General features: G+C 43.0%; 1 protein-coding gene across 1 annotated transcript in view; it reads left to right on the forward strand.

Moving 5' to 3' along the window:
* MYO10 (myosin X) overlaps nucleotides 1-15,619 on the forward strand; it is a 171,883-nt gene that overhangs the window by 89,443 nt on the left and 66,821 nt on the right. The window contains exons 4-10 of the mRNA XM_063326123.1: nucleotides 2,263-2,450; nucleotides 9,251-9,385; nucleotides 10,387-10,511; nucleotides 11,423-11,436; nucleotides 11,561-11,645; nucleotides 12,323-12,426; nucleotides 14,681-14,810. Coding sequence (XP_063182193.1) covers nucleotides 2,263-2,450; nucleotides 9,251-9,385; nucleotides 10,387-10,511; nucleotides 11,423-11,436; nucleotides 11,561-11,645; nucleotides 12,323-12,426; nucleotides 14,681-14,810 — 781 coding nt within the window. The remainder of the gene's footprint in view (nucleotides 1-2,262; nucleotides 2,451-9,250; nucleotides 9,386-10,386; nucleotides 10,512-11,422; nucleotides 11,437-11,560; nucleotides 11,646-12,322; nucleotides 12,427-14,680; nucleotides 14,811-15,619) is intronic.

Below are 15,619 nucleotides of genomic sequence, written 5' to 3' on the forward strand. Positions count from 1 at the left end.
GGAAGTGTTTATGTAATTTTTAAAAAGTTATGCTTAAGCCATGTGAAAGGCTGCCTCATGTCGAGCGAGTCTGTGCAGAAGTGGGCTGCTGTTGCCTCTTACGATATTTACCGTTTGAAACAGGAGAAGCAAGAAAAGTCAGACTATAGCCATGGGTGGTGCGGATTTGCCAGTGCTTTATCACAGGAAGATCAGGGAACATGGTGATGTGGTTTTGTCAGGTGCTTGATCACGCAGAAGCTAATAGAGTGGATGCTTACAGTTATAAAGTTGGATGGTATCGTGTTTCGTGGAGACTTTTTTTTATTTGCTTCTTTGCCGTGGCATCTGTTGTGATGGCGTGCGTCCAGTTACTCTTCTTACATTTTAGTCAGATTTTAATAAGGTAAAGAGGAAGATCTGTAGCAGTCTGTTTTATTGGTCATGCTTGCAGTATATTCATGTAACTTAAAAAAAAAAAAAAACAACCCCACCCAACTCTTAAAATTTTGCCTGTGCAATCTGTACTGAAATATGTATCAAACTGAGGAAGCTTGTTCTTGGAGACTTCCTCACTAGTTATTTAAGAACCCAAGAGGGGATGATCCCCTGAAATTAAGCTGCTGTCTCAGTGCTGTAATTGCCCTGCGATATGATCTCATGTTGAAATAGTATCTTTCCGCTAGATGAAACCTCCTGAGCTATTGCACAGCATGGGGGCTTTTATAAAACACACAGATTGGAAGTTCACAGCTCTGGAAAAGGTACTTGAGTTACAGCGAGGAGGAATATTCCCCTCGCAGCTAATAAAATTGTCATAATTTCAAGGACACTGCTGTAGTCCCCTTAGCAAAAGCTCAAAGCTGTGACTTGTGTTGGGCCTGATGGAGGAGGAACAGGTGGATAATGGGGAATGGAACAGCAGGCCAACAGTGAGAGAGGAGAGCTGATACACGGCGATAATTACCTGTTAATTAAGGAGAAGAGGGGGGCAGGTAGATGCAGAATGTAAATGCTGTGGAAGAGACTGACAGAGAAGAAAGGAGAATGTGATGGAGCTGGTGAGTTGCCCCCAGCTCTCAGTGAGTTGCCCCCAGGGTGGGTTGCCAGAGAAGAGGGCGGCTGCAGGAGGAGCTCGTGGGGCTGCGTTTCCGTGGCGTTCAAGATGCTGCTGGCCTTATCCAGCCCTTCCTGGGTAGGGCACTGCGGAGGCGGAGAGAGCCCCAGCCCTGCTGTCAGCTTCTCAGCTGGTTCCTGTCGGGGGCAAGAGGGCTGACTGCTGGTGAAGCATCTGCATGTACCTGGGGACCGTGTCACAGGGCTGTGGAAGCCAGGTGTCAGCTTCCTGCCTGTAACCGCAGAAAGGGTGCTTAACAAAATTAAATTAGTATCACAGCGGTAACGCTGCACACACCATAGGATATATCAATTAATTTCACGTGTCCCAGTAATGTACTGGAGATGCTGGATGTAACATGCTTAATGCTTATCTCCTACCTCACTTAACTCGATTTTATTTGAAAAATGTGTTGAAGTGGGCAGAGGGTGACTGAGAAAATGAACAGCATTGCAAATAGGCTGTTGCAAATGATCACGTTACCACAGCCTAATGAGTTAAGGCAATGGGAATGGGCATAAGCTGCTACCTGGGTGGTTTTAACTGATGTGCTCTCTAATTGCAATGGGATTCAAATGAGTGCCTTGTCAGCTGCCGTTGTGCATCAAACTAATAATAAATTAAGCTGGAGAAGCCCAGTGTTTTGGGAGCATCTGCCAGTTCACGTGCTTTTCTTAGGGCCTGCTACCATATAATAGTGCTAGTGTCTACCATAATGTATGATACTTCTGTTTTAAAAATGAGTAGCAGAGAAGGACTTTGATACTCTACATGGAAATACAGGCTTTTGCACCAATACTTGGGGGGATAGTCAGGTTTTTAGTAAGTTGAGCAAGTCCCTAAGAACACGTGAGAAGCAGCTGTAGGCGAGAGCTCCTAGGCATTACTGCGCAGCTGCAAACATCATTAAGGCAGGGATTCGTACAGCCGAGAAGCTCTGTGCTGTCGGTGGGGTAAGGATGAAAGCATGACGGAGGTGGAAACAGCTTTTGCCCTTCTGTTGCTTTTGTTGAAAAGAAGAAAGCAGGGGAAAACACCAGCCACCTCTGTCCAAAGGATTGCTAGGCTTTTGCAAACATGTATGTGTTGTCTTTCATTTGGGAAGAGTGTCAATCTGTTCCACCCCATGTGTAATAACAAATCGGGGGGGGGCTGTGTGCTTGCAGACCTACATCGGTTCGATAGTTGCCTCAGTGAACCCTTACAAGAGCATCCCGGGACTGTACGACCGCGCCGCTGTGGAGCGATACAGCAAGCACCACATGGGAGAGATTCCACCTCACATCTTCGCTGTGGCAAACGAGTGCTACCGCTGCCTCTGGAAGCGACATGACAACCAGTGTATCCTCATCAGGTAAACCGCTGCTGCTTTGATAATCCCTGCTGGTGAGCCTTCCGAGGTGATTTAGGAGCATGGTTTGGGCCACGTGGAGAGGAGAACTCCAGAAGAAAGCAGGCTTTTAAATCATCAGAGTTTTGGTAGTTCTGAACTCGCTCTGCATCATTCTGAGGACCTCTAACAAAATGTTAATTTTTCTTATGCGTCTTAAGATTTCATTTAGTGAAAAAAATCTATTGTATTGTTGTGCATTTTTTGCTACTCACCCATCTAATGTTACCCTAAGTGCTTTCCCCACCAGTTTAAACATCCCTCTGCAGCTCAGTAGTTTGTCACCACTGGACCCTGAACCCTGTATTGAGAGGAAAAGCAAAAATAACCCACCAGTCCTGAGAAATGCAGTAAATAAGAATAGCAGAGTAGAAAACCCTCTACATTTCAGCCACTTAATTCTGCCTGATTAATCTTCCTTGCTTAATCTCGTTGTGCTTTAATTTAATGGTGATTTAATAGCTTCCTGTTTGATCCGCTGTGTCACTGGCATTCAGGGTCTCGGGGCTGCCGAGTGTACGTTGAGAGCGGTTGGCATTTCAATAGCTTTTCGCTGCTTTCAGCTCCTCCTTCCTTCTTGCTCCAGAAGAGCCGAAGACCCAGCCAGCTCTTTTCCCTTTCCCCTGCGTGCGATCTCAGCTGCGTTGGCTCGCACGGACCAGGAGGAGCAGCTCGGTGGCGATGGCAGCCTGGCACCAGCCGTCAGGCTCCGAGCCAGGGGTGATGCTCGGGGTTGGGGCGGGTGAGAGAGCTTGTGCTTCCCCTTCCCCCTCCTCTCTCACTTTTGCGGTGTTTTTGTGATTAAACCTGTTTGCTCTTGCCTTCCTGCAGCCTACCAGCACAAGTTAAATGTGGAGAGCTCTTCAGACGCAAGGTGACAGAATTTTGGCTGTCTCCCGACCTCCACGGGAGCCCTTGCGACAGCCGTGGGGCAGAGAGGGGGTAAAGCAGAGTGAGAGCAGCATCTTTTGCAGTAGGCAGTCTCTACTGGCATTGAAGACTACAAGGCCAGTTTGCAAGGCTTCCTGGATAAGAGGAGGATCTGGCACATGTGGTTCAACACCCAAGCTGCTGTTGGAAGTGAGGATCAGATGCAACACAGCTAGGGCTGGTTCCAAGTTTCTGCAAGCTCTCAGGTCACAGTCCCCGCCTGGCCTCGCCTCGAGTCAGGTCCTGCCTGGCAATGCCACAAGGGCGGAGGGGACTGAGTGTGTTTTTTCAGCTTTCTTCAACTGTATTTCTCCTCTTTATTATTCAATGCGTAGTGCTGTACATATAAAGCTGAGTCCAGGTGACACTCCAAGAAAAAATGAAATGCACAGAGATGTTTGTCATGTGAAAATAGCTAGCCTGGAATCACGATTTCATGTTTTAATGCCAGGTAGTTACTTGCAAACGGTCTGTGTACCCAAGTTTTGGGGACTGAAATAATTTCTGGTGCCTAGCAGGTTGCCATTGGTATTTTTGCCATTCTGCACTGTCCCGAGTATTTTACCTTTCCTTCTAGTTCCCCACAAGCTGCCAAGAGAAAAGCAGGTTGTGTCCTAAAAAGGACATAAGCAGAAGTCTCTGATGTTCCAGAGGAGTCTCCAGCAATCCCTGCTCTGTAAACCATGTACTTTGGTACAGATAAGCCATACTATGGAGAAGTTTTGCATTAGCAGTCCCTTTTAAAATTGTTCAGTGTGGTCATGGATTAAAACGATTTGTTCAGTCTTTCAGACAAGTGCTGCGATACAACCTTATAAGGGTATCTTGTTTCTACAGAAATTGAAGGAGCATGCAGTTCAAATAAAAAAATAAAAAGTCAAATCTGTTTTCCTAAAACAGTATTTTCTCCTCTATCCATGAAGGACTCAGAGTGGGACTTTTTAAAATTACCAAAAGTTTTCAGTGGCCCTCGTGAGGTTTTGTAAAGTTCCTGTGATCATATACTTAGTTTAGGGCATCAGAAGTGCACTTGTCATCTTCGGCACCCGGCTCATTCCTGCATCTTTTACTGGTTTTGAATTAGATGTTCCAGCAAGTCGCTGTCAGGCTTTCTTGGTTACTACTGACACTTGAAAAAAATGGTCAAGTGGAGTTCTGCAGTGGCTGAGTTCGGGCAAATATTCTGGTCTTGTATTTAATCTAAGAGACAATAGAAAGGAAATTTTTGTTGCATCATGAAAACACCATAAACAGTTACGTCCAGTTAAAATGAATGAATTGTTCGTGGGGGCTTCACATTCTGATAGGTGGTTTCACCTGCTCCCGGCTTTGGGATCTAAAAACTCAGTAGCAAGTTGTGACAGCCCCATGAGGTAAGGTACTGAACGCTTTCTTGTGATCCTCTGGACTTGAAGTGCCCTCTGCTGGCATCCAGAATTAGCTCAGCTGTGTAGCGGAGCTACTTTCTTAAGGCACTGGGTTCAAAAACCTGTGGAAAAGCTTCTACTGTTTTGAAATACCTGGGATATTTGTCTGGGTGGGGTAAGATGAGAGGGTTAAGGCAAGAACCCGAATTAAAAACTGTCATCAGTAGTGACTCAAAATGTAATATAAGTGTGAGACCATTTTTTCAGTATAACCACCCAGACCAGAGATGAAAAGGAAGGAAATGCAGAGGAGATCATATTAAATGGAGTCATCCAAAGATGCTTATTTATCAGTCTGTGTTACACAGGCTTATTTTAATACATGATAATGCTGCATAAAAATGACTTAGCGGCCTAAAATGTCAACAGAATGGCACATTGAAGAAGCTGTGCACAACCTGTGTATTAGAATATTTACACAGTTGTGAAATGGTATTCTCGCTCTCCCAGGCTAAAAATTGTTTATCTGGCTATTGAACTAGAGTTTTCATGTAGACAAAAACATCTACAGCAACGAATGCTCAGATTCATGTTGATCTGAACCTTACTGCAGAGTACAGTTCAATTTAAAACAGGGAAAAAAAAAAACAAACAAACAAAACAAAACAAAACACCACAGTAAAATTTGATGTTACAACAGACATGTTAAAAAAAAAAAAAAAAAAGACAAACAAACAGGGGAAAAAAAAAAACCTCCAACATATCCTGGTTTTTCAGCTAGATGCCTTGGCAGAAGGGAGTCCATCTTACTCAAGGACTAGCAAAACAGCTTGTCCTGACATAGGGGCGGGACTGAGTACCGCCATGATAAGCTGATGTTCACAAGTTGGAACCAAGTTCAAACCTCCACTGCTTTGTTGTAAGAATAGGAAAATATCTTTAGGAGGTTTTGTTTTGTTGCTGCTCTGTTTGAGGTGGTCTGGTCCGTGCACAAGCAAACACATGCCCTTCTCTCAGATACAATAGCAGGTGATCCCCTTTAAAGCACTCGAAAAGAAGTGTAAAGCAGTTGAAGGAGCAGCAACAGTCACCCTCAATGACATTCAGGTCAGTGCCACGAGTGGGAAATCACAGTGTGACACCAGTTTGTTCTCTCCGTTATCACCTGGTGGCCTAACATTTTTGTTGTTGTTCAGCCTGAAAATCAATATGAACCAAAGTACTCTTTGGATGAGACCCAGACTTGTGATGGGGAGACGTTCTTACGAGACTGACACACCAAAAATTCACAGATTTGTTTGACGATCTGTATTTGCTGAAGAGGCCTATTTTGTCTGTGTGTGTCTGTCTTTGGGGTTTTAAAGCCAGCAGAGGGATCTGAGAAGTAATTTAGAGTAGTGTTGATACCGCCTCACTCACGCCATGTCCTTCAGAATGAGGAGTCTCTCTTGGTGATCCCTTTTTCCACTGCAGCAGTCTCGAGTCCAGGCTGCTGTGCCTTAGCGAGGTGCCCTGCATAGAACAAGTCATGGAGAAAGTCTTAAAAATCCCCTAAGTGGGGGCCTTGTGGGTTGCTGTCACACTTAATATATTCACAATACTGAATGTAGTGATGTGGAACAAGCCGGGCACTTAAACTCACGGGGTGGAAAGGTTGCTGGAAAGGTTGACTGTGCACTAAAAAATTCACCCTTTTACTGACCTTGGCAAGTTCTTGTAGACATAGGCTTTCTAAGGAGTCTGAAAGATTGACCCCACTTAACCTACCATTAGTGTACGTACTGTAGGGTTGAATAAACAGCTTTAAAGTTTAGCATGCTTGTTCTTGATTTTCATCTCATTAACAATAGCTGTTTTTTTATAAAGGAAAAATGCAGAGCCAACTTGATGCACATAAAATTATGAGTCCTGAGCTGAGCAATAGCATGCAGGGATGGGATCTTGCTGTTGTGCCAGAGGGCTCCAGGAACCCATCCACTCAACGCTCAGTAGTAATTGTAAAACTGAATAGAACGGTTACTAGTAAGTGAATAGACAACCTTGGGTAAATCCGGCATTTGCTCATATCTTTAGTATTTGGTATGAGCTTTTTTCCCCCTTGCTTGATATCCAGGAGGGCTTTGTGGAACTGGAGGTGGTTCAAAGGAGAACAGAAAGGAGCAATCGAAAGTATAGCATGGCTTCGTATGTGGGAATGGCTAATGGAGATGAGCAACTGTAATTGCAGGGGCAATCCATGAAGTCATACACAGCAGAGAGAGGGAGTGCTGGGATGAGTTCTTGGTTTCTCCTTCCAATACGAGAACTAAGGGACATCAAATGAAGCTAATAGGAGGCAGATCCAAAATGAAACACATTTTTTTAAGGGAGTACAGCTAAAAACTCATGGAAGGTAAATCCTTTGAGGGTTAAAAGACACACAGAAACCAGGTTTAGGTCGGGAGCCCTCTGAACAGCAAATAACTGGAAGCTGGAAGAACACAGAAGGGAAGTATTGCATGTCTTCCCCAGGCATCTCCATTTGGCAACTGCCAGAGATAGGACACGGGGCAGGTAGATCTTTGGCCTGACCCAGTTCTGAGCCTCTCCTGTTCTAGTTGTAGAATTGCTCTTGATTATGGTGGGCTAATTTTCAGCTTCCATAGAACTGCAGGTGCTCCAGAGCATGGGACAGAGGGTGGGGACAGAGGAAGGACGGTGTCAGTGAAAGAGCTGGTGTCCTCCTTGGCAGCTACGTTCTTGCTGTCGAGCTGTACACTGCTTAGAGGGTGAGAATTTAGGCAGGAAGAAGTATGTATCCGTTGATGATTTTTTTGCACTAGATAAGGATAATGCAAGGGTTTGTGAAGCTCTTTCAAAACTACTAGCAGAAATGTTTTGTACAAGGAGCGAATATTAAATATGGGGATTATTAAATATTCACTTTGTTGCAAAGGAGTGTGAGTGAGGGCCTGCAAAGAGAAAGGGAACAAATACCAAAAAGGCCAGGTGTTAAGGTTAAAACTAGATTAAAAATACTACAGAATTTGTTTGAGAGGGTGTAAGTATGATGGATGAGTCATACTTGTTGGAACATATCAGCAGGTAGCATATCTTGTATGAAGCTTTATGAAACATTTTAAAGACTCTGATTCTTCTTGGGAAACACTGCGATCTCAGCCACAAAACTCCGTGTCTCTTTATGTTTTCTGAATGCCTCTTCTCTGATCATTTTTGTATTTGTTGGCATTCATTTGCAGGAAAATGCCATGCTGCTTTCTTGGGCTGTACCTTTCTCCTTTGCTTTTTACTGGAAAGCATCGTTATACTTTGCTGTAACCTAAAATCACCGGGGTCACCACTCAGCAATGGCACAACAAAAGACTGTCAAATAAACTAAGCGTGCTCCACATGCCCAGTTGTGCTCCGTCAAAGTCTCCCGCTTGCTGCAATGAAAAGGGTAGGACAAGACCAAAATGTCCCTCCTTTCGTTGGGAGCAAACTGGAATTAGACACAGCTTAATTAGGAATTAGGAAAACTAGGAATTAGGCTGAAGTTTAGGATATAATGCTGTGACTTCAGATGAGAAGTAAGCAAACTAGACAAACCTTAACCGCAAGTTATGTTTCTTAATGGCTCAAGGTGTGTTTTTAATTAGAAGACTATATAATTGAAGGGAAATTATACTGCAGAAATGCGCCAAAGTTATACCTTCTCTTTACAAAGTATTGTTTTTGAAGAGAAACAGAGTATATTGCCTTCTGTTTGTATCAACAAGGTTGCTTATTAACAGTTTGTTTCTAAAATGTCAGTTTAGCATTATCAAATAGCTTTGTTCTGCAGTGGGTGAAGATGAGAGGTTTTACATCTCTGATGATGATGAGAGGTGAAAACTGTGTATTTTGAACTCATGGGAATCTGATCTATTTGGATGGGCAAATAAAAAGTTTGTTTAAAGACTATGTAGCTCACTTCGAATATAATTATTAATTATACTAGTAGCCTTTGTGTGTTATAATATGCATTGGTGTCTCGAACCTCTTCCTCCCAGCAGAGCGCCCTCCTTAGCTAGACTGCTGCAACATAGTCCCATACTCTACCATCTTAGTTCATGTTCTGGACTTTCTACCCAACCATTGCCGTGCCTTTGCTCTAACTTTGTTTTTTCGTGTTGGTCAGAATTGTTGGATAGTTGTCTGCATTCAGAGAGCTCTTCATGCCTCATGCACATTGTGTACATCCTTGCGCCATCAATGCCTTGAAGTGCTGTCTGAACAGTGGTATGAAGTCTAAAGGTAGCTTGCATGTTGTGTTGAATGTCATATTCAGCGAGCTTAAAGGGGTATTCTGCTGCCGTTTGAGTTATCGTTTCTAATCACCCCAGTCTTCCCGACCTCCAGTTATTTAGAGTTTGGAGTGCTGGTCAGACAGAGGGCTTTTCCCCTGGCAGGTGGAACTGCGCAAACACTTTGCTCCTCTTCTTTCAGTGGCGAAAGTGGTGCCGGTAAGACGGAAAGCACTAAGCTGATTCTCAAGTTCTTGTCTGCAATGAGCCAACATTCGCTGGAGCTGTCCTGCAGGGAGAAGATCTCCTGTGTGGAGCAGGCTATTCTTGAGAGCAGGTACTAGGTCTTTCAATACGCAGGTATTTTTTCCAGAAGACATAAGCCTTGTCATTGAAATAAAAGCTTGCAATGTAATTAAACGTGTGGGTGCACTTACTGAACAATAAAATGAATATTAGAAAGGGGGAAATTTTCCATTAAGTAAAAATACCTGGCTGTTCTACAGAGTTGTGAGCGCAGTGGTATATCTTCATGAAGCAAAAAGATGCTGAGTTTTGAAATGCGTGATGCTTTAGTGGTGGCTTTCATTTTGGGCGGGGGGGAGGTGGGGCTGAATTTAAATAATCAGAGCGAGGGAAAGGGTGATGGGAGGGAGAAACCATTGGTTTGGTTTGTATAGCCTGAGGATAAGGTAGAGCAAGATACAGCACGGTGAGGATAAAGTGTGCAAGCGGTAAAAGCGTGCTGAGGGAAGGGAGGTTAAGCAGAACTGATAAGACAGATGAGGAAATGCATCAGATAAATCGGACACGCTCTGCGCAAACAAAAAAAACACCTTTCAGTCTTCAAATGAAATAACATATGGTTCTAAACTATTTAAAAACAAAGATAATTTGAGATGCCATTACTTTTGTTTATCGTGCTTCATCTCTGTTTTACCTACTGTATCTTGATGTAATTATTTTTTTTAATTGCCTTAGGACGAGGACTATTTTGTCTACATCTGTCTAGCAATTTGCATGTGCTGAGATTTCTTATTTCTATAATTTGAGTACTGCAATGAGAATTGCAAGCATCTTTTGAGCAGTTATGGATTAAGCTGCAGAGTAGTTTAGTACGATTAATCTTCCTGCTGCTTGAGTACTTGCATCTTTTGACAGAACGTTGAGATGCCCGTTGTTAATAAATTGAGGATAATGCTGAGGATGTAAGCTGTGGCTGAGGAGGGTGTCAGAAGTGAGCTTTTCCGATTGCTGTTTCTTGCACCATTCCCATGTGAACCCGTTGGCATGCTGGTCACACGTTAACGCTCTTGTCATTCTTCCTTATTTTAACAGCCCAATTATGGAAGCTTTTGGCAATGCGAAGACTGTTTACAACAACAACTCAAGTCGCTTTGGGAAGTTTATTCAGCTGAACATCTGTCAGAAAGGGAACATTCAGGGAGGAAGAATTATAGATTGTATCCTCGTTTGGTGATTTTACTGCTGTTTGCGGGCAGCCCCCACGTACCTCCTCTGTGGAGGGCTGAGAGGGAGATGGCTAACCCTTGTCTGTCCTGTCACCCCATCCTGAAACACACGCAATTAAACTGAGCTGGTGTAGATGGGAAAGGGAAGCAGTAACACAGAATTCTGCATGTGTTTGTGCACATGCACACATGCATTTATGGCAGCGTGGGGTTTATATGCTCTTGGCGGACCAGGATGTTGTATTGCTACTGCTGGCGTGGTTTGTGTGTGTGTTCCTCCTATGTAGTGAGCTAAAACAGCCTGAGTTCTCGGGGATAACTTCAGTTGTTAACTGTTTCCCTTATTTATTATATCCGAAGATAAGCTTCTTACTTTTCTGGAAAAGAAAGAGCAGAGGTGCTGAATTTCTGCAGTGGGAGCCTCAGCAGGTCAGATCCTTGGATTTGTCCTGCATTTGGCAAAATTAGACTCCACCGGAGTACCAGAGGCGTGGGGATGAGGAATATACTGAGGGGATGCTACCTAGTGTTTTGAACATAAGCTGCTTTTGCAGTGGGACAAATTTCATCCTTAAAGCTGTTTCCAAGCTTTAGGGAAAAGAAAAAGCAAAGGAAAGCAGACGTCATTTAAAATCCAGAACATGACAAGTCCTGTTTTGATGGGATGGAGGGGAAGGAAGTGTGGGAACACATTGGTATTAGAAGTTCTGCAATAGCAGAGGAACTTCTGCAGTAGCATTATTGCTACTTTATTCATCTTGTTACGGCAGTAGGCATGTCGCGAGAAAAGACCACGATGCTCTTCCTATTGTCTCAAATGAAAGAAGGAAGATTATAAATAGCTTGCACATTAATTGCTTTTTACTTTATTCCTTGACTGAAGTTTTTCTTCCTGGCTGTAGATTTATTGGAAAAAGTAAGTTGATGTTTGATTTTGATCAGTTAATTTTGTTTGATTTAATATTTTCTTTGAAATTGTGGATAAAAAAAGGCTCCTTAAAAATGATGGCTTAAACGGAAACTATTTTTTACTTTGACAGAATCGTGTAGTAAGACAAAACCCCGGGGAAAGAAATTATCATATATTCTATGCTCTGCTGGCAGGGATAGAAGAGAGAGAGAAAGGTGAGTGGCAAAAGCGCAAGTCACACAACTGTAGTGGCTTTCTGCTAGCAGTCAGCCATGGTGACAGCAGTGGAGAGTTTAACTGCAGAAACCCGCTAACCCAAGGAGAGAAATAGGTTATTTATTCAGCCGGGATTCAGTGAGTGTGAATTTGAGCTCAACTTGATAAAAACGACCTGCTTAGTTGAAGAATGTCACTGAGCTGCCGGTAATTTTTCTCCCAGCTTCTGCTGTGGCCCTGGGAAAATTACTTGGGGACAAACATGCCTCATTCTGCTCAAGCTGAATATTTTTGCTGGTACTAAATAACTCCACAGCAACAAAGAGAAATAATTCTGCTTCCTCTAATCCTCTCTCATAAAGAATAAATCCACTGAACAAAAGAAATGACATCTGTATATGTGCAAAATTGCCTGAGGCTGTCTCGGCATCTCCCTTCGGGCCTGCCGTCTTTGCATGCTAAAAGGTAGAGTTAACTCCAATGTGCAGCTAAATAAAGCAAAAACCAGCAAAATAAAACCCCATTTCTGATTTTAATGTAAAACTTTGTTGTGTGCATCATGATAATTTCTGAGCAAATGAATTGTGAACTGTTTAACTCTGGCGTAGTAATTTGTGGAGTGCTTTTGTTCTGGGATTTCTTTTTTCACTCATCCTTTTTTTTCTCTCCTCATTAGATGCTTTTTACTTATCTGTACCAGAGAACTACCACTACCTGAATCAGTCTGGATGTATAGCGGATAAGACAATCAGTGACAAAGATTCTTTCAAGGAAGTGATTGTGAGTTGTTTCCCTTTAGTTCTTTATGCTTTAAAAATGCCGGAGGTTCAGGTGCCTGGGGCCCATTGACAGAGCAGGGGACAAAGCCTTCTACTTGCTTGCATGTGCAGCCCTCTCACTGGGGCACTGATCTTATAAGGACTTACATTTTCTTACAACCCTTCACTCTCATTTTGAGCACGCCTTGAACCTTCCCTCCAATATTGGATTTTTACTCTTATCGTTTCGCAGCGTGCTATGGTTTAGTGAAATGATTACATTTTGGAATGAAAAGAATATCAGTAAGGGAAGACAGGAAGGCATTTACATGCCTTTGCCCTTCCCTGCATTGTTCTATACTACCGCTATGTCTCTTGCCACTGTTTCTCCATCCCAAAGCTTTGCCCGGATCATGTGGCATCTACTGGGTCGAGCCCGCAGTGCAGCACGTGGGGAGGGAAGCACCTGGGCTTCTGTGACTCTCGAAGTTGCAGCCAGGAAATCCACCTGTATGGAGTAACTTACACAACAGAGTTGAAGAAAATGGAAACACAGATTAAAAGCCGGCTCCTGATGGAGCCTTTCTTTGAATGGCTTTATATCTTATACCCACACCAATTAGCTACAGCAATTAGTCTGTACTGACTGTTAGGATAATTGCTAATTGCTTACTGTATCATGGAGGTGATACGCGTTGGATTTTAAAAATCGGGCAAAATATTTGGTTTTATGCCCTCCACCTATTTTTGCTTAGCTATGTTAATCTCTTTGCCAAATCGACAAATCAATGTGTAGCAGATGCCGCAGTTATTTTTTTGTCGTGTAAAAAAACCCCTTCATCTAGCATGGCGGAAGGAGGTGTTGGAAAAACTGATGACTTACCTGTATTGTAGTCACATGCTTCAGTTGATTAGCACGACATTTAATTTGTGCTAATCATACCAGGATGGGCAGAGCAGGTGATGCTTGTGTGCGGCGGGCAGGCGTGTGGGGCAGGGGCTGAGGCTGCCTTCCCGCAGCAGGAGGCGGACAGAAACCCCACAACTCACCCTCGCCTGTCTCTTCCCGTTATAGTCATCCCCTTTGTCTATTTTAATTGTGGTTTAAGTCCCGGAAATGTTACTCGGGTAACCTTTTTGTAGGAGACAGGGAGGAACCGCACAGTGAGCGTGGGCATGAGCTCCTAGTGTTGCCGCCTTTCTTAGAGCTCTGTTGTGAAAGGTCTTCTATGCAAAATAAACCTTCAGCCTTTTTCTCTTTCTGCTTTTAATTGTGGAATGAGTCTGAGGCTTTTCCATTCGTTAACTGTTGATTTATGAACGATAAATTGGGTCACATGCCATCTGTCAGATACCTGCAGTGACCGTAACATGGTGAGTCTAACTATAAGGGTATAAAACTGATCTGGTCTCAGGCAGGCTCATATTGGACCCAAATTTGGGAAATTCTGGTGATTTCGAAAGGCATACAATTACTTACCTCTTCTATGTCAGAGGAAAGTGTATGTTCCTCCTCTTGTTTTAGTATTTCTTTAAAGACTTGCTCCTCTCCTCATTTACCTAGTTGAGCCTTGATCATTGCCACATTGGTTATTCATAAATTCAACACATTTTATATAGATCTCTTTTTCTTGCTCGGTTTTGCTGTAAGGTGTCAGACCACACTGGTAAGACGTGTGTTTGGGCTTCATGGTTTGCCCAGAACATGCTGCAGAAGGGCTCCTCTGAATTCTCCTTGGCTGAGAAAACAAATGAGCAAATCTTACGTGTTGCTGTTTCCTCCTCCGTGCCTAATTGCTAGGCTAATTGGCAAAATTTGGTAAAAACAGAGAGCACGTTATCAGTTACTCATGCAAATTAGTGAAATTGTGTCTGATGCATGACTCAGTAGGGTGTACCAATATTTATACAATTTTAATGAAGAACTTGAAAGCAAATTACAGCATCCTTACAGCATCAAAAGCAGATTTCTTAGAACCAGGGTGATACTTACGTGTTCCAAGGTGTCCCCTCTAGTGGGAGGTGTCCCTGCCCATGGCAGGGGCGTTGGAACTAGGTGATCTTTTAGGTCCCCTCCAACCCGAACCATTCTATGACGATTCTGTGTCTTACAGTGTGCTCGATTTGGGACGAAACCAAAGGAATTAACTCCTGCCAGCCCTCTGTCAGTCCTGACTTGCTTTTCTGAGGCCTGACAACACCATTGGTGGGTGTGTCCTTGTCCCCATTTTTGATTCCATGTGCATGTTATTGAAGAAGCTCACATCTCATTCCAGACTGCCATGGAAGTGATGCAGTTCAGCAAGGAGGAGGTGCGAGAAGTGTTGAGGCTGCTGGCTGGCATTTTGCATCTAGGAAACGTTGAGTTCATCACTGCTGGTGGGGCACAGGTGTCCTTTAAAACAGGTGAGAAGGCCATGCATCCAAATGTAAATGTTTCTTGAGGCTGTGAAAGCCATATTCATTGCTAGTATATCTGACCATAGCAAGGACGAAGAGTGAAGGGGTCTTACTGCTTTTTAGCACCTGTAAATGTTGATTAAAGTGTTATTTTTGTTATTTGTCATGTAAGGCAAATTAGTCTGCTGCTGGATGGTAGGTCTTAACTAGGGAAGGACTTGGGCACATAATTATTCCGTTAACAGTAATGAAATTCCATTTTATCTAATTCTTTCTTTGACATATTCTCAAGTTGATAAAATGTAAGTGCTGAAGTACGTTCCTTAACTGAGATCTCCACTGAAGGTATCTTTTGTTTGGGCTTTCAATACCTCAATTACGAATCTGAAAGTATGTGCTAGTATGTCTAAAGATCGGGCTGACGAGCATTTGTTCAAATATGGCAATAGAGTAGCATTACATACTGCTTTAGATACTACATTACAGCAAATTTGCAAATTATCATATGCAAGTAAGAAAAAAATTTAATTGGTTTTCTTTATCATCATCATCCTGAGGGAAGCTGAAATGCATTCATGTGGACAAAGACTGAATTACTGTTTGTGTCTGGAAAAATATGTTAGTGTAAGCAGCAGATTGTTTGAATTCTTGACATGTAACATTAAGAGGAAAATAAATATTTGTGACTTGTGATGAATTTCTACTGCTAAATTCCTTCAGTTGTGCATATTTATGATACTGTGCCTTTTCATGAGCAGCAAAAGCGTATCCTAGAGTTTCTAGTTGTGTTTTTATCTCTAATCCCCATCATTTTA

The sequence above is a fragment of the Chroicocephalus ridibundus genome, chromosome 2 (genome assembly GCF_963924245.1).
Source record: "Chroicocephalus ridibundus chromosome 2, bChrRid1.1, whole genome shotgun sequence".
NCBI lineage: Eukaryota > Metazoa > Chordata > Aves > Charadriiformes > Laridae > Chroicocephalus > Chroicocephalus ridibundus.